We start from the raw sequence: 14,249 nt of genomic DNA, 5'->3' as shown, positions 1-14,249 counted from the left end.
AGTTCTTCGTTTCGATTAAAAAATGAACTGACTACTTTAAGACATGAGAGGTCTTTTATTTCGATACAAAATAATTAAATATGCTATTTCTTTCATAAATTCAAAGACTAATTTTTATGGGTTTAAAAAGGGATATTAAATTAAATTATACTCAAATTTGTTAGTTTCATTGCAAAGACAACGAATTAATCGACTAGGTACCAATTTAGGACGTTGTGGGGGTGCTAATCCTTCCATCCGTGTAATCGACCCTTGAATCCTTTTCAAAATGAGTTTTTTTTGTTAAACGAATACTGCTTTTGGGTGCCCAATCACACACTAATCAAATATTGGTGATGACTCCTCGAACCGTTTTCGATTTTAAAAAAGTAAATCTAAATTAATTGAGGCGATCCCTTTTTAAACCCCCAATTTTATCGATTTTTTAGAATTCGCTTTGACAATCAGGACACATAAAGTGATAACGTTTGTAATGTTAGGCACCTCGATGAATAAAAAAAGTTTGGGCACCTATTTGGGTAAAGCAATATAGTTTGGACACTTATTTTCTAATTAAGCCATTTTATTTTAATTAAAATTCTGAAATGTGACACATGTCACTTAAAGAACTTTTTTAACGGTCGAGACACCTAAAGTGGTAATATTGTAACGTTAGGAACCTAGATGGATTGAAAAAAAAAGGTTTGGGTACCTATTTAAGAAAAATAATATAATTTGGGCACTAATTTTTATATTAAGCCTATATAAATATTTTGTAATTGAGAAATGAATTAGAATAGCTTGCGACAACAACAACCGTGTCAACGATGGCAACTAATGGGGTAGTGGAAATAAATGAGATGATATATATCGCAAATTACTTTAGTTCAATTCAGTTAAAGTTCGGTCAACACTTGAATCGAATATAATTGACTTGAAATCGAGTTCTTAATGAGTTGAAGCAAGCTTCTTGATACTTGACTCGAAAAACTCACGAACAATTAATAATAATAATATATTAACCACTTAAATTAAATTATTATTATTAATAACATTTATATGTAATTTTTTAATATATATATATATACACACACACGAGTCTTATGTACTTAAAGTTCAAGTTTGAGGTCAAGTTCAAACTTGAATTGAACTCAAGTTTAAACTTCAATAGAGTTAAGTCTGAAAATGTTTCTAGTTCAAGTTTTTTCAAGCTCGAGTCGATCTTCAATTTTTTATTTCGAGTTTGAGTCAAGCTTTCGAAGCTTGTGAGCTTTCGAGTTGGGTTGAGCCTCAATTTTTGATTTTGAGTTCGAGTCAAAATTGATAATTTTGAGTAGAGACGAGCTTAGTTTTAAACTTTTTTTAGTCGAGTCAAGCTTAGCAATACTCGAACTTGACTTGACACATTTACAACCCTAGTAACGAAGATTTGGAATTAAAAAATTTAGGTATATATAAGTTTTTTTCAAATAAATCTTTAATTTTTTTATAAATATGGCACATGTCAAATAACAATTATTTTAACGATCATTATAACACACTTAAAAGAGTAGCATCGAAAACATTAAATACATACTTACTTTAAGCAAAAAGCAAAAAGCAAAAAGCAAAAAATACTTTAGACATAAAATGAACAAATGGTATAGTTTGTGCCCTTAGTTTTTATTAAGCCCTTTTATTTTATTATGAAAACAAGCAAATGGCAATTTGCTACTACACTACATAAACAAAATAATTATTTTTCAATCCAAGGAAAGTAGTAACAGTTGACCGCAGATGAGGATCTCATTGTTGTTTTGAGGCAACCTTTCATAATTAATATGCTACAATTAAGAGTCTTTTTTGCATAAATGCACTAATGCAGCTCAAAACAAGAAATATCAAACAAGTGGTGTGACCATACAATCTAAAATCAGATTAAAGGCCTTCTCTAAGGGTAGTCCTAAAACAAAAACGTTGATAGATATCCTGGTGCTGGGAGGAGCTTTGATAAAACATATGAAACGAGTACAACCCTGAAAGTGAAACAAGTGCTAACACTACAGAAGCAAAACTACCAATTAATAGTACTAGAGCCTGATGATTCCATCGTCTGGACGTCTGGTGCAGTTACCACGTCCAGATTAAGATCAGGGGGTTTAGGCTCCCCCGCCCTCTCACGAATCTCCCTGTACTCTTGACAAATCGCACATAGATGGCAGAAAAAGTGAGTTGCAAAGTCCCCGCAAGGTGCTTCCTGCATCAGACATAAAATAATAATAATTAGCAAATAAAAAATCCAATACTAGTGCAAGCGGATTGATAGAAATCTTATCAAGCTGCATAACATAGAGAAAGAAATTTGGTGTTGCCCAATAATTCATTCTGAAAGATACCGCCAAACACAAAAGGTGAAGATACCATTAGATGATTTGAGAAAATCCTGTTACTAAAGATTGAACAACTTGCCTGTATATGAAAAACATTTAAGATTTTTTAAATGTCAAACCTTAACATTGTTGATAATCATAGGGTTCATTAATTTTGGGCGCGAGGGCAGGATTCATTTCTCAAATCAGTTCTCACCAAAAGTAAATGAGGTGAATAGAAAAGGCGCTTATGTGCCAAAATACTACCATTTCCCATCTTGAAACCCCATAGTTAGTAGGACTTCCAAATTTATTTACCATATTGCATCCAGACAAGCTATTAAAAGGAATGAGGTACAAGAACTTCAAATCTAATGAAAACTCAAAAAAATCACCTATAAACTAAAGTCTCAACAATCCCTAGTAACTGTACCATCTAGCCCATTCCATACACCGATGACATGAGTCACTTATAGAGGTTTCCATAAAAGCAGATTTCAAGTAAAATATACTCATACTTGGTGCAAGTACTGAGGGGAGTGTTATTTTTCCCTTTTCGATTAAGGGTTGGAGAATGACTTCTTGTCCTATTGTGTATATCCATAATCCATGATCCAACAAAGGGTTTGCTAATGAAGTCATATCGTTGTTACATAGAGTTGAGGCAACATCATGGAAACTTACCTCCTGGAAGACCACTTCATGGTTAGTCATTTTCTTAGGCTCCGTTTGTTTCAGGTATTTCATTTTCCGGAAAAGACTTTCCCCCTTTTCTGGTGTTTGCTTAGGGAAAATAAAATACGGTCAAAAGAAATGGAATTACAGTCAAAGGGGAAAAGGCAATAAAACACGGTAAAACAACTTACCGAAAATTTCTTGGTAAGTCATTTTCCTAAACTCACAGGTTATTTTCATTTCCCCAAATCCCTCATCCTGGACCTAGAAAGTTCACCGTCATCAACCATTCATTGGCAATCAGCTCTTCTCATCGGCTCTATTCCCCTCAATGGCTCTCTTCCTCTCATCGGTTTCTCATGGGTTCACCATCGTCACCTTAAAGCTTCTCACCGGTTCTTTCTATTTCCCCCAAATCCTTTAACTCTTTATGTTATTTTTCTTCACCCTGTTTAGATTATGTAAGAATTGTTCCTGGGTTTACTTTTATTTTCACAATGTTAGGAGTTTTCGAACTGTTTTTTTTTTGTAGCAAGAGATCTCAAAGAACCTGTGCATACAGATGATTTCTGGGTTATCTGTTTGATATCAGGACTCTACAAGGAACTACTATAACTCGGGTTAGCTTTAGATTTAAATATTTTGTTGCTAAGTGTATTTAATTCACGCAATAAGTTTTTCTTTTTCCTTTATATTGTCATATAATTGTGTTGGCGTCGCTTGAGATAATTTTTACACTTCATATGGATTATCGGTTAGGATTAGTGATATTGTTTCGAGTCTAGGTTAAGATTTGGCCTGTTTTAATTTCTCATGAAATGCTGCAAATAAAAGAAAGCTAAAGGTATTAACCTTTAATCATATCAAGCCTAATGTTATGGAGCAAGTGAAGGATCCTCAAGCAAATCCAGCTCGCAGATTCCAGAGTTGTATGAAAACCATGGTTTACTTGAATGTTGTCCATGGATTTTGGCTGGTTGGTGTGCAATATATTTTGGCTGGTAAGAGTGCAGGATGGAAAGCATTCTCTACTAATTATAATATAGTCGAAGGGGATGTTCTACTCTTCCATTTGGTCAGTTCTTCAAAGTTTAAGGTACTGTTCGATTTATTTTTTTTGCATTTGTATGAAGAATTCTCTTTATTACCATCCCAAACGAATTTGCTTCTATTATATTTTTGTAGGTTTACATAGTCCGAGCATACAAATCAAACTGAGTTGATAGTTCTTTTGATTCACTAGATGTGAATACAGGCGAAACTTATTCATTCAAGTATGTTCTCTTTAAACTTCTTGTTCTTTTTTTCATTCTTTCTTTTTTCCTTTTGGTAATTTTAAAGCTCCCTCACATTGTCGTTCCAATTGTGCCCATAATTTTCTGGGAAATGTTGAATCTTAAAGAACAATAAAAGTTCGTACAAAGCAGACAAAGAGATCCTCTAAGAAAGACAAGTGTTTGCGAAACTTAAAGAGGCTATGCGTGAGCTCGATGTCGAGATAGAAACCCTAAAAGTAAATGCCGAGAAGCATGAGCTCATGTTTCAGAAAGCGGTTATCATCATATGGTGATCACTTGCATTCCTCATTGTTTTAAAGTTTTCCCAGGAGATATAGTTTAATGTTCTCCATGATACGTCAATGTGTATTGGTTCATGTAAGCTTATATATGGAAGTTGTTGTAAAAATAGTTTAAGATCCTATTTATTGAATTAAAATGCACCAGCAAGGGGTGACTGGATTACAGGTTTTACAAAGAATATAGGGACAACATCGGCCCTCCACGCAGAGCTCTGGAGCATCTATGAAGGTTTACTCATTGCAAGGAGCCTTGGGGTTCTCAGATTATTGATACAATCAGACTGTAATAGAGAAGTCAAGCTGGTCGAAGATAATGCTGCCATTGACAGTCATATTCCACTAGTGTGCGCAATCCTGAAGCAACGAAGGTCTGGATGCTGGATAACAAAGGTCCAATGGATAAGCAGGAATGAGAACAAGATTGCAGATAAGATGGCAAAGCTTGCCTCCTGGAATCACTTCAGTTTGATTCGTTTTGACTCTCCCCCTGATGAGCTTGTTGATCTTCTTCGATTAGAAGCAGTCGATGCACAACAAAACGATGCCACTAGACATGCTTAGACTACTGTCTTAGGCTTTCTTTTAATTCAAAAAAAAAAATGCACCAGCAAGGAGTTTAACTACCTCTTTAACATGTTTGTTGGATATTAAAAATATTAATATGTTTTGACTTATTTTGTTATTACAAGTGTTATGATTTGAGTTTGTTTGATGTTATGATTTGAGTTTGTTTGATGTTATGATTTGAGTTTGTTTGGTGTTATGATTTGAGTTTGTTTGGTGTTATGATTTGAGTTTGCTTGGTGTTATATTTTGAGTTTGTTGATTATAGAAATTATTTTTCATATTATATATATATAAGAATGAGACTTTAAATTTTAATTTGACTTAGTTATAAAATTAAAATATTATAATATATACAAAAAATTTTATAAAAAATAATTTTATAATAATGAAATTAACATAATAAAAATAAAAAAATAAAAAAATTATAATATGTTTTTAATTTCATTAAAAATCAAATTTAAAAAACATTTTCAATAGAAACTACCAAACAACGGAAAATGAATTTCACAATGTCATCCAAACACCAGAAAATACTTTCTAGAATTCATTTTCCAGAAATTGTAATTCATTTTCTAGAAAACCAATTACAGCGAAACAAACAAACCCTTAATAGGATTTTATGACCTGGAAGTTATCCTATCAAAACTAGAAGGCCCTCCCTAAGGTCTATCATTGTGACATATCTATTTCCACATAAACTCCACAGGAAAAGTGCCTTAAGATCAATTTATTAATAGTACAAAAAAAAAAAAAACAATGAAAGGGTGATGGTAGTTCAATTTCCAAAATGGTTCCCATGGTCCCATGGCACGTTAATAAGAAATTGATAATGGAGCATGATTAATGTTTTCCGAGGATGATTCTCCTTGTAAAAATGATCAATAGTTAGATACTAAAACATGAAAGCAGTTAATGCATAGAGCAAAGAAGCTAGTAAAAGGATTAACTTGAAATTACTTGGAACTTTGCCCAAGGATAACTATCAATGAATCCAAAAGGATAACTTGTTGCTACATATAAGAATTTCAGCACTAGCTGCCTGAGTTTCAGACTTTTTACATCTGATCCCAATTAGAAAAGACGAAAAAGAAGTCCAGGTTCCAACCTTAACACTAACTAAAAAATACATTTTGCTCCTACTTCTATATACCAAGGATACCCAAAAAGACAAATAATCCACCCTTAACTTCGAGCACATGGTTAAAGCCTGGAAATCTCCTACTAAAATTTGAACTTGATATAGAAGTCTGTGGTGAAGAATCAGTCCTCTAGACCCAATGAAGAACTATTCCTAAACCACCCTCACAAATTTGAGAATAATATTATCCAATAAATTAAAAATATTGATTTGCTCCAGAAAGTAAGACCTAAGTGGGAGTGTGGGACCAATTTAGCAAAAAATTCATAGAAAACATGCTACTACTTCGAGGAAATATGCTATTGTAGGAATTATAGAGATATGATTTTTTACCATTCCTTTAGTTAAGGGATTCTGTAAATAGATTTCTACAATCCCTTATTTAAAGGGATCATATCCTAGGATTAGTATCTTTCCTTTCTTAAGAGTTTCGTACTTTAGAGAGATAATTTGAATATAAAGATGTAATCTGTCCTATTGAAAATAATAAGAAAATACAGAGAATTACTCTGATTTCTACATGGTACCAGATTAGGTTACGGTTTCTTTCCAACCTAGATCATGTCCGCGACCTCTTCTCCTACATCTCCTTCGTTTATTTAGGAGATCATTTCGAATCCATAAAATCTTTCTGATTCTAGCACTCAAACAGATTCATCTGGTCTGGTTATTACATGTCATCGATTGAATGGCAACAACTTTCTTGAATGGACCCAATCAGTTAAGATTTTTCTCTTAGGCAGAGAAAGATTGGGCTATGTTACTGGTGAAATCCAGAAGCCTGCTGCGGCTGACAATGTTTTTTCTAAGTGGATGCGTGACAATGGTCAGGTTATGACTTGGCTCCTCAATTCCATGATCCCGAGTATCAGCAGAAACTTTCTTCTGTACAACACAGCCGCTGAAATATGGAGTGCAGTCCATGAAACATACTCCAACACTGATAATATTGCCGAGTTATATCACATTGAAGATCAAGCAGCCACTCTTAAACAGGGAACCATGCCTGTCACTCTCTACTACAATACCCTAACCGGCCTTCAGCAACAATTAGATTTGTATGCACAACATGATTGGACAGATCCAAGAGATGCTACCCTTTACCAAAAAATTGTAACTCAGCGAAGACTTTTTCAATTTCTCCAAGGCTTAAACAAGGAACTGGACGAGGTTCGTGGTCGAGTACTGGCTATTTCTCCTCTTCTCTCCCTTCGAGAGGCTTTCGCTATTGTCAAGAAGGAAGAAAGTCGCCGGTGTGTGATGCTGCCTGATGAACCATATTCCATTCCTGAAGGATCTGCCTTACTTACTCATCAATCATCTAATACTTCGAAATGGGGGAGACCTTGGTGTGAACATTGCAAAAAGCCCAACCATTCCAAAGAGCAGTGTTGGAAGATTCATGGTAAACCTCAGGATTGGAAGTCCAAGACCTCTCAAGATAATAAATCTAGCCTAGTCGCTGCCAACTCTGTCACTCGCTTCACCAAAGAACAGATTGTTGAACTTCAGAAACTGTTTGAAATGTTTCAGGGGCCTTGTGAGAGTAATCTGGTCATAAAAGAACCAGGAAGGTAACCTTTATCCTATAACTTTTTTATCCTCTCAGTTGACTCCTAATTGGATCCTCAATTCTGGTGCAACGGATCATATGACTGGTAACAAGGATTTGTTTTATAATTTTTCCCAAACGTCGGTAAGGCAGTCAAAACGACTGATGGTTCCATGTGCAAAACAGAAGGTCATGGCACTGTGGTTCTCAATGAACATATGACACTTAAAAATGTTCTCTTTGTACCAACTCTGGCTTGCAATCTCATTTCAGTTCGTAAACTTTCCATCGACTTGCACTGCTCTGCAATTTTTACTGATATTGACTGTACTTTGCATGCACTAAACTCGAAGAAGATGATTGGTAAGGCCAGCTTGCAGAATGACCTCTACATCCTCCCTTCAATTACTACAACCGAGATCTCTAAATCGTTCACTGCTTTAGAACAAAATGATACTGTTATACTATGACACTTTTGTTTAGGCCATCCTAGTCTCCACTATCTTGCAAAGTTGTTTCCTGCTCTATTCATTAATAAAAAGCAAACTTTCTTTTCTTGCAAAGTTTGCTCTCTTGCCAAACATACTAAATCATCTTCTTCTCCTTCTAAATACAAGCCTTCTCACCCTTTTGCTTTGATCCACAGTGATATTTGGGGCCCTTATCGGGTGAAGAATACTGATAATTGTAAGTGATTTATCACTTTTCATTGATGATCACAGTAAGATTACTTGGACTTATTTGCTCAAAGATAAATCTGAAACTGCCAGTGTTTTTGCCCAATTTTATAACATGGTTCTCACTCAATTTGGAACCAAAATCCAGCTCTTTAAATATGATAATGGAAGTGAATTTTTTTTGCTAAGTCTTTGGGTAGGGAAAAGGGTATAGTTCAACTTAGTTCTTGTGTTGGAACCCCACAATAAAACGGCTTTGCCGAAAGAAAAAATAGACATCTCCTTGAAGTTACTCGTTCCATTCTATTTACCACTAATGTTCCAAAATATTTGAGGGGGAAGCCTTATTAACTGTCACATATTTGATCAACCGAATGCCTGGTAAGATTTTACACTTTAAAACACCTCAATTTATATTTTTGCAATACTTTCCCCATTTTAAACTTATATCCTCTATTCTACCCCTTAAAATCTTTAGTTGTACTGTTTTTATCCAAAACATTGCTACAAATAAGTCCAAGTTAGATCCTAAGTCTATAAAGTGTGTATTGGTTGGGTATTCTTCACTCAAGAAGGGTTATAAATGCTATCATCCTCCTTCTAAAAGATTTTTCACCACTATGGATATCACTTTTTATGAGCAGGATCCCTATTTCACTCGGGCTGAAATTCAGGGGGAGACATGGAGGGATTTTCAGCCATATCAGGTATCTCCAACCACTTTTCATTCTCAACCTTTAGAATTGCCATCATTTTTGTTTTTACTTATAGATTTGTCACCTGTAACTACTCCCATTAATCCACCTGTAGTACCTATCACTACTTCACCCATACCCACTTTAAATACCCTTCCTGAAAATACACCTACTCTCATTCAAAATCTTCCACAAACAACACAAATCAAACAGCTTCGTTTCTATACAAGGAAAAGAAAAACATATTCCTAAGGTTGTTTTGCAATCTGATTCTTGTCGAGAATTGGATTTGGGTCCAGCTGCCGAAATAGAAGAAGAAATCAGTAAGTCTACTTCTACCACTCTAGATGACTTCCCTATTGCTATTAGAAAAGGGGTTAGACAGTGCACCAAGCATCCTATTGAAAAATTTGCTGGTTATAATTCATTGATAACTTCTTTTCAAGCATTTACAACAACCTTGGATAAAGAACAGGTTCCCACAAGCATAACTGAAGCTTTAAAGGATTCTAAATGGATAAGGGTTGTTGAAGAGGAAATTTCTGCACTAGAGAGAAATACTACTTGGATTGTTACAGACCTTCCTCAAGGAAAAAATGTTGTTGGCTGTAAATGGATCTTTGCTGTAAAGTATAACTCAAATGGTAGTATCCAACGATACAAAGCGAGACTAGTGGCCAGAGGTTTTACGCAAACATATGGGATAGATTTCACAGAAACTTTTGTACTTGTGGCGAAGCTGAATACTGTTTGAGTACTCCTAAGTTTGGCTGTAAATTGTGGCAATTACACCAACTTGATGTAAAAAACGCTTTTCTTAATGGCCAGCTAGAAGAAGTCTATATGAAATTGCCACCTAGCTTATAGTCTGTTGAAGGTAGCAATAAGGTTTGCAAGCTCAACAAGTCTCTATACAGGTTAAAACAATCACCCAGAGCTTGGTTCAAGAGGTTCACTAAAGTCATCCTAAAAAACGGCTACAAGCAGTCCTTGTGTTCTAAAAGGCGCGAGGCGCTCCAAGGCGATTAGCTACCCGAAAGCCTCAATTTTAGAGGCGCTTTGAGGCTAGGGATTCACGTACGCGAGGCGCTTAATTTTACAAAACATTTGTAAATATTTTATAACCATACTTCAAACACAATTTAACCTTTGAATATGACACGTTGCGAATAGGGAATAATTTAGAAAAAGGTTAAATGAATGAATATGACACGTTGCGAATAGGGAACAATTTAGAAAAAGGTTAAGGGAGAGAAGAGATAATTAATCAACGGTTGAGGTCTTGCCATGTTGGTTTAAACCCAATGTGAATCGTTGGATCTGTCGAGGAATGAAGGGTTCAGATTCGATCATTATTTGATAATCAGTGATCGTGGCTGTTTACTAAGGCTTGGAGTGAGTTTCATTGAGGGTGAAATAGCGAAAAGAAGATGACATTTAGAGCACAAAAAGAGGAAAGAGAGAGATAAGGAGAAGAGGGATAGAAGGGCAGAGAAAGAGAAGAAGAGATCGAGAACGGGATAGAGAGCGAGATATGGAACGGGAAAGAGAAAGAGAAAGAGATCGCTTGAGTAGAACGAGTAAGAGAAGAAGAGGGGATAGATTGAAAAGTAACAAAGAAGATGGAGCTGATGAAAGTTCTGAAGAAAGTGTAAACGATGATGAAGATGATAACGAGTCAGAAGGCGGGGGAACCACCGCTGGTGGAGGTTCTGTTCGGATGATTCCGCCAAACAACGTCGCTGGGTCTCTGTCCATTCACCATCAACAGCAACATCAGCACCGACAGAGTTTTTTGGTACCGGTGAAAGTTATTAGAACGACACCGCCATCAGGCCCTTCTATGACTACCACAACAACTACGTCTACACCGGAAGAGTCTTGCAATCATTGTACGTCAATCGCTAAAAGCATCGCCTCGTCGCCTCTCGCTGCCTCTGACGACTGAATCGCCGCCTCATGTACTCACCGCCGCCTTGGTGGTCGGAGGCTTTCTTCTAAACGCCTCGCCTTGCCTAGCGCCTCAAAGCGCCTCAAGCGCACTTTTTAAAACACAGAGCAGTCCCTCGCCGATCATACTCTTTTCATCAAGGTAACTTCTACAAATAAGAAAGCTATCTTTATTGTGTACGTGGACGACATAATTCTTACTGGAGATGATGAAAAAGAGATTTGCAATTTGAAGAAATTGTTAAATAAGGAAATTGAAACCAAGGACTTGGGATAGCTAAGGTATTTCCTAGGAATGGAGGTGGCAAGGTCAAAAGAAGGACTTGTGATCAACCAAAGAAAATATGTACTTGATTTACTCAAAGAAACTGTTTTCTTGGTTGTAAGCCGAATGATACACCAATGGAGGCAAGCTTGAAATTTAACAAAGAAGATGGGTCTTTAGTAGACAAAGAGAAATTTCAAAGATTAGTTGGGAAACTAATTTATTTATCCCTAACAAGGCCATATATAACATTTCCTGTAAATGTGATAAGTCAACACATGACTAATCCTACTGAAGAGCATAGGGCAGCAGCAAATAGAATTCTCAAGTACTTGAAGAAAACTCCAGGACACGGTTTAATGTTTAAGAAGACACAAGACAGAACTGTTAAGATCTTTACAGACTCTAGTTAGGCCGGAGACCTTGATGAAAGGAGATCCACTAGCGGCTACTATACCTTTGTTTAGGGAAACCTTACAACTTGGAGAAGTAAGAAACAATTTGTCGTTCAAGAAGTAGTGCTGAAGCTGAATTCAAAGCACTAGCATTGGGAATATTCGAAGGAATTTGGCTACTTAAACAACTGAAAGAACTTGTCACTAATCAAGAGGATCACTTTGAAGATTTTTGTAATAATCAATATGCTATTCAGATTGCCAAGAACCCAGTTCAACATGATCGGACAAAGCATGTTGAGATTGATAGACATTTTATTGCTGATCAAGTTAACAAAAATATAGCCACACTTTCATACATTCTTTCAGAAGAACAAGTTGCAGACATTCTTACTAAGGCTTTGCCAAGCCTGTTTTCATAATTCCAATTCAAGCTAGGATTATACAATGTATATTCTCCAGCTTGAGGGGAGTGTAGGAATTATAGAGATATGATTTGTTACCATTCCTTTAGTTAAGGGATTCTGTAAATAGATTTCTACAATCCCTTATTTTAAGGGATCGTATTCTAGGATTAGTATATTTCCTTTCTTAAGAGCTTTCTACTTTAGAGAGATAATTTATATATAAAGATGTAATCTGTCCTATTGAAAAGAATAAGAAAATACAGAGAATTACTCTGATTTCTACAGCTATACTGAAATCATTTAGCTGAAATCATGCATTCATATATATATTAGGTAGCATCCATAAATTAATCTTGCTTAAAATTAGAATCTGCACAACTTTACAGACTCGCTCCGGGCACGATCACTTTATTTCTTTCCTTACAATAGAGAGGCAACTAACCATAGATATGAAGGCAATGTTTAATAATGATCAATAAAAGTATGGAACTCAAGTACCACAGACATAGTCCATCTCAATTCTCTAGCAAGTAGCATTCAACGAAATTATAAATAAAACCAATCATGCAGAGAGGAAAAAACGTGGACAGGGTGTTCAATTAATGTAAGCAGTAAGCATCATATTCCAAAATCTTAAAAGTCTAAACAAGAATAAGCATGAAACTAGAAAGAGATATGCATAATACCTGCAAATTGTATCTGGAGCGAAGTGTCCTTCGATATCCACAAGCATAACAAGAGATAAAGCATCCCAATCCAGGTAAGGCCAAATAGAAGCCTTGAGTTAAGACACAGCAAAGAGTGTTGGCAAGAGCCCAAAGAATGAAATGGGTGATGCAGGATCCTACTAGAGTACCAGAACCCAGAAACTCTGCATTCTTTCCGAACAAATAGCAGGGGAAAAGAAGACCTATGCAACCTGCGTGGCAATGGCATTCAAGTATTATTCACCAAATTAGTCAGTGACAATCTCAGACTCAATTGAGCACATGGCCAGGGATGGACCGAGAGTGACAGCCAGGGTAGTTGTAAAATTTCAAATTATCATATATTTTAGATATTTTATTTGTATTGCCTATCCATAATCTGTTATCAACCCTAGAATTTTATAAAATTGTTCCCTCCTAAATTTTAGAAGTTCACCCTCTCACATAAAATCATGCCTCCACCCCTACATATGGCCGTATATTATTTGCACAATCACCAAATTTATTTTCATTAACTGTGACAATATAAGTCTGAGACTCTACTGGATATCAATTCCCAAATTACTTCAATTCAATCAAATAAAACTCATATAGAGGCACCTGAGAAAACCAAAACAAGCGCAGATTCCAGAAGACCACTGAACGGAATAAGACTGCGGCGGTGACGGCCTTGATTCGCCATCAACCTCCCCAACAGGACGAGGAGGGATTTCTTCGTCCGATTGAGCCAAAGGTATGTAAGGCGGTGGGACATAGCTGCTTCGGTTTTCCATGCCGAGTTGATTATGTTCGGAAACAGTACTTGTCTTCGGTAGTTGCGATGAAATGACTCTGGAGTCTCAGATCTGAATCTGATGGTGTCAAAACGGGCATTTCCCCCCTTCTATTTAGACTGTTGGTAAGTATTTTACTCTTCCGGGTAAGTGTATTGTTAAAGTAAATTTGATACATTTTGTTTGGATTATTTGAAAAATAACTACTTAAAAGTATGCCTTACGTAATGTTTCCAGGCAAAAAGCATACGAAGCCCTTGTAGTTTTTTCCCCCTTTTAAATTAATATGGCATGAAATTATTTTTGCATTATATATGTTTTTTAACTCAAAAAAAAAATTTAATATATTCTATTGATTAATTTCTTTGTGGTTGACTGTTTTAATATTGAAGTGATAATTCATAGTGTTAACTTAATAAATTACGGTATTTCACAATAATTGATGATGTGATAATAACATAACAGATGAAATGAATTGATTTTTTTGTCTTATTATAAGGCTAAATTGATTTGTTTTATAGTTAATTCGCTTATCTTTAAAT

The 14,249-nt window shown here is 35.6% G+C and overlaps 1 protein-coding gene across 1 annotated transcript; it reads right to left on the bottom strand.

Annotated features, from left to right (window-relative positions):
- Positions 1-1,821: 1,821 nt before the first annotated feature.
- LOC120193221 (protein PLANT CADMIUM RESISTANCE 10-like) lies at positions 1,822-13,707 on the bottom strand. Its single transcript, XM_039195776.1, has 4 exons — positions 13,545-13,707; positions 12,914-13,146; positions 1,988-2,215; positions 1,822-1,902 (listed from the first exon to the last, which is right to left on the bottom strand). The coding sequence occupies exons 1-3, from the start codon at positions 13,705-13,707 to the stop codon at positions 2,033-2,035; spliced, it is 579 nt and encodes a 192-aa protein (XP_039051707.1). The 3' UTR covers positions 1,822-1,902; positions 1,988-2,032.
- Between the last annotated feature and the right edge of the window lie 542 nt (positions 13,708-14,249).

The sequence above is a fragment of the Hibiscus syriacus genome, unplaced genomic scaffold, assembly GCF_006381635.1.
Source record: "Hibiscus syriacus cultivar Baekdansim isolate YM2019G1 unplaced genomic scaffold, ASM638163v2 tig00116989_pilon, whole genome shotgun sequence".
In the NCBI taxonomy this organism is placed as follows: domain Eukaryota; kingdom Viridiplantae; phylum Streptophyta; class Magnoliopsida; order Malvales; family Malvaceae; genus Hibiscus; species Hibiscus syriacus.
Note: the sequence above shows the minus strand (reverse complement) of the source record. Positions and strands in the feature narration are given on the sequence as shown.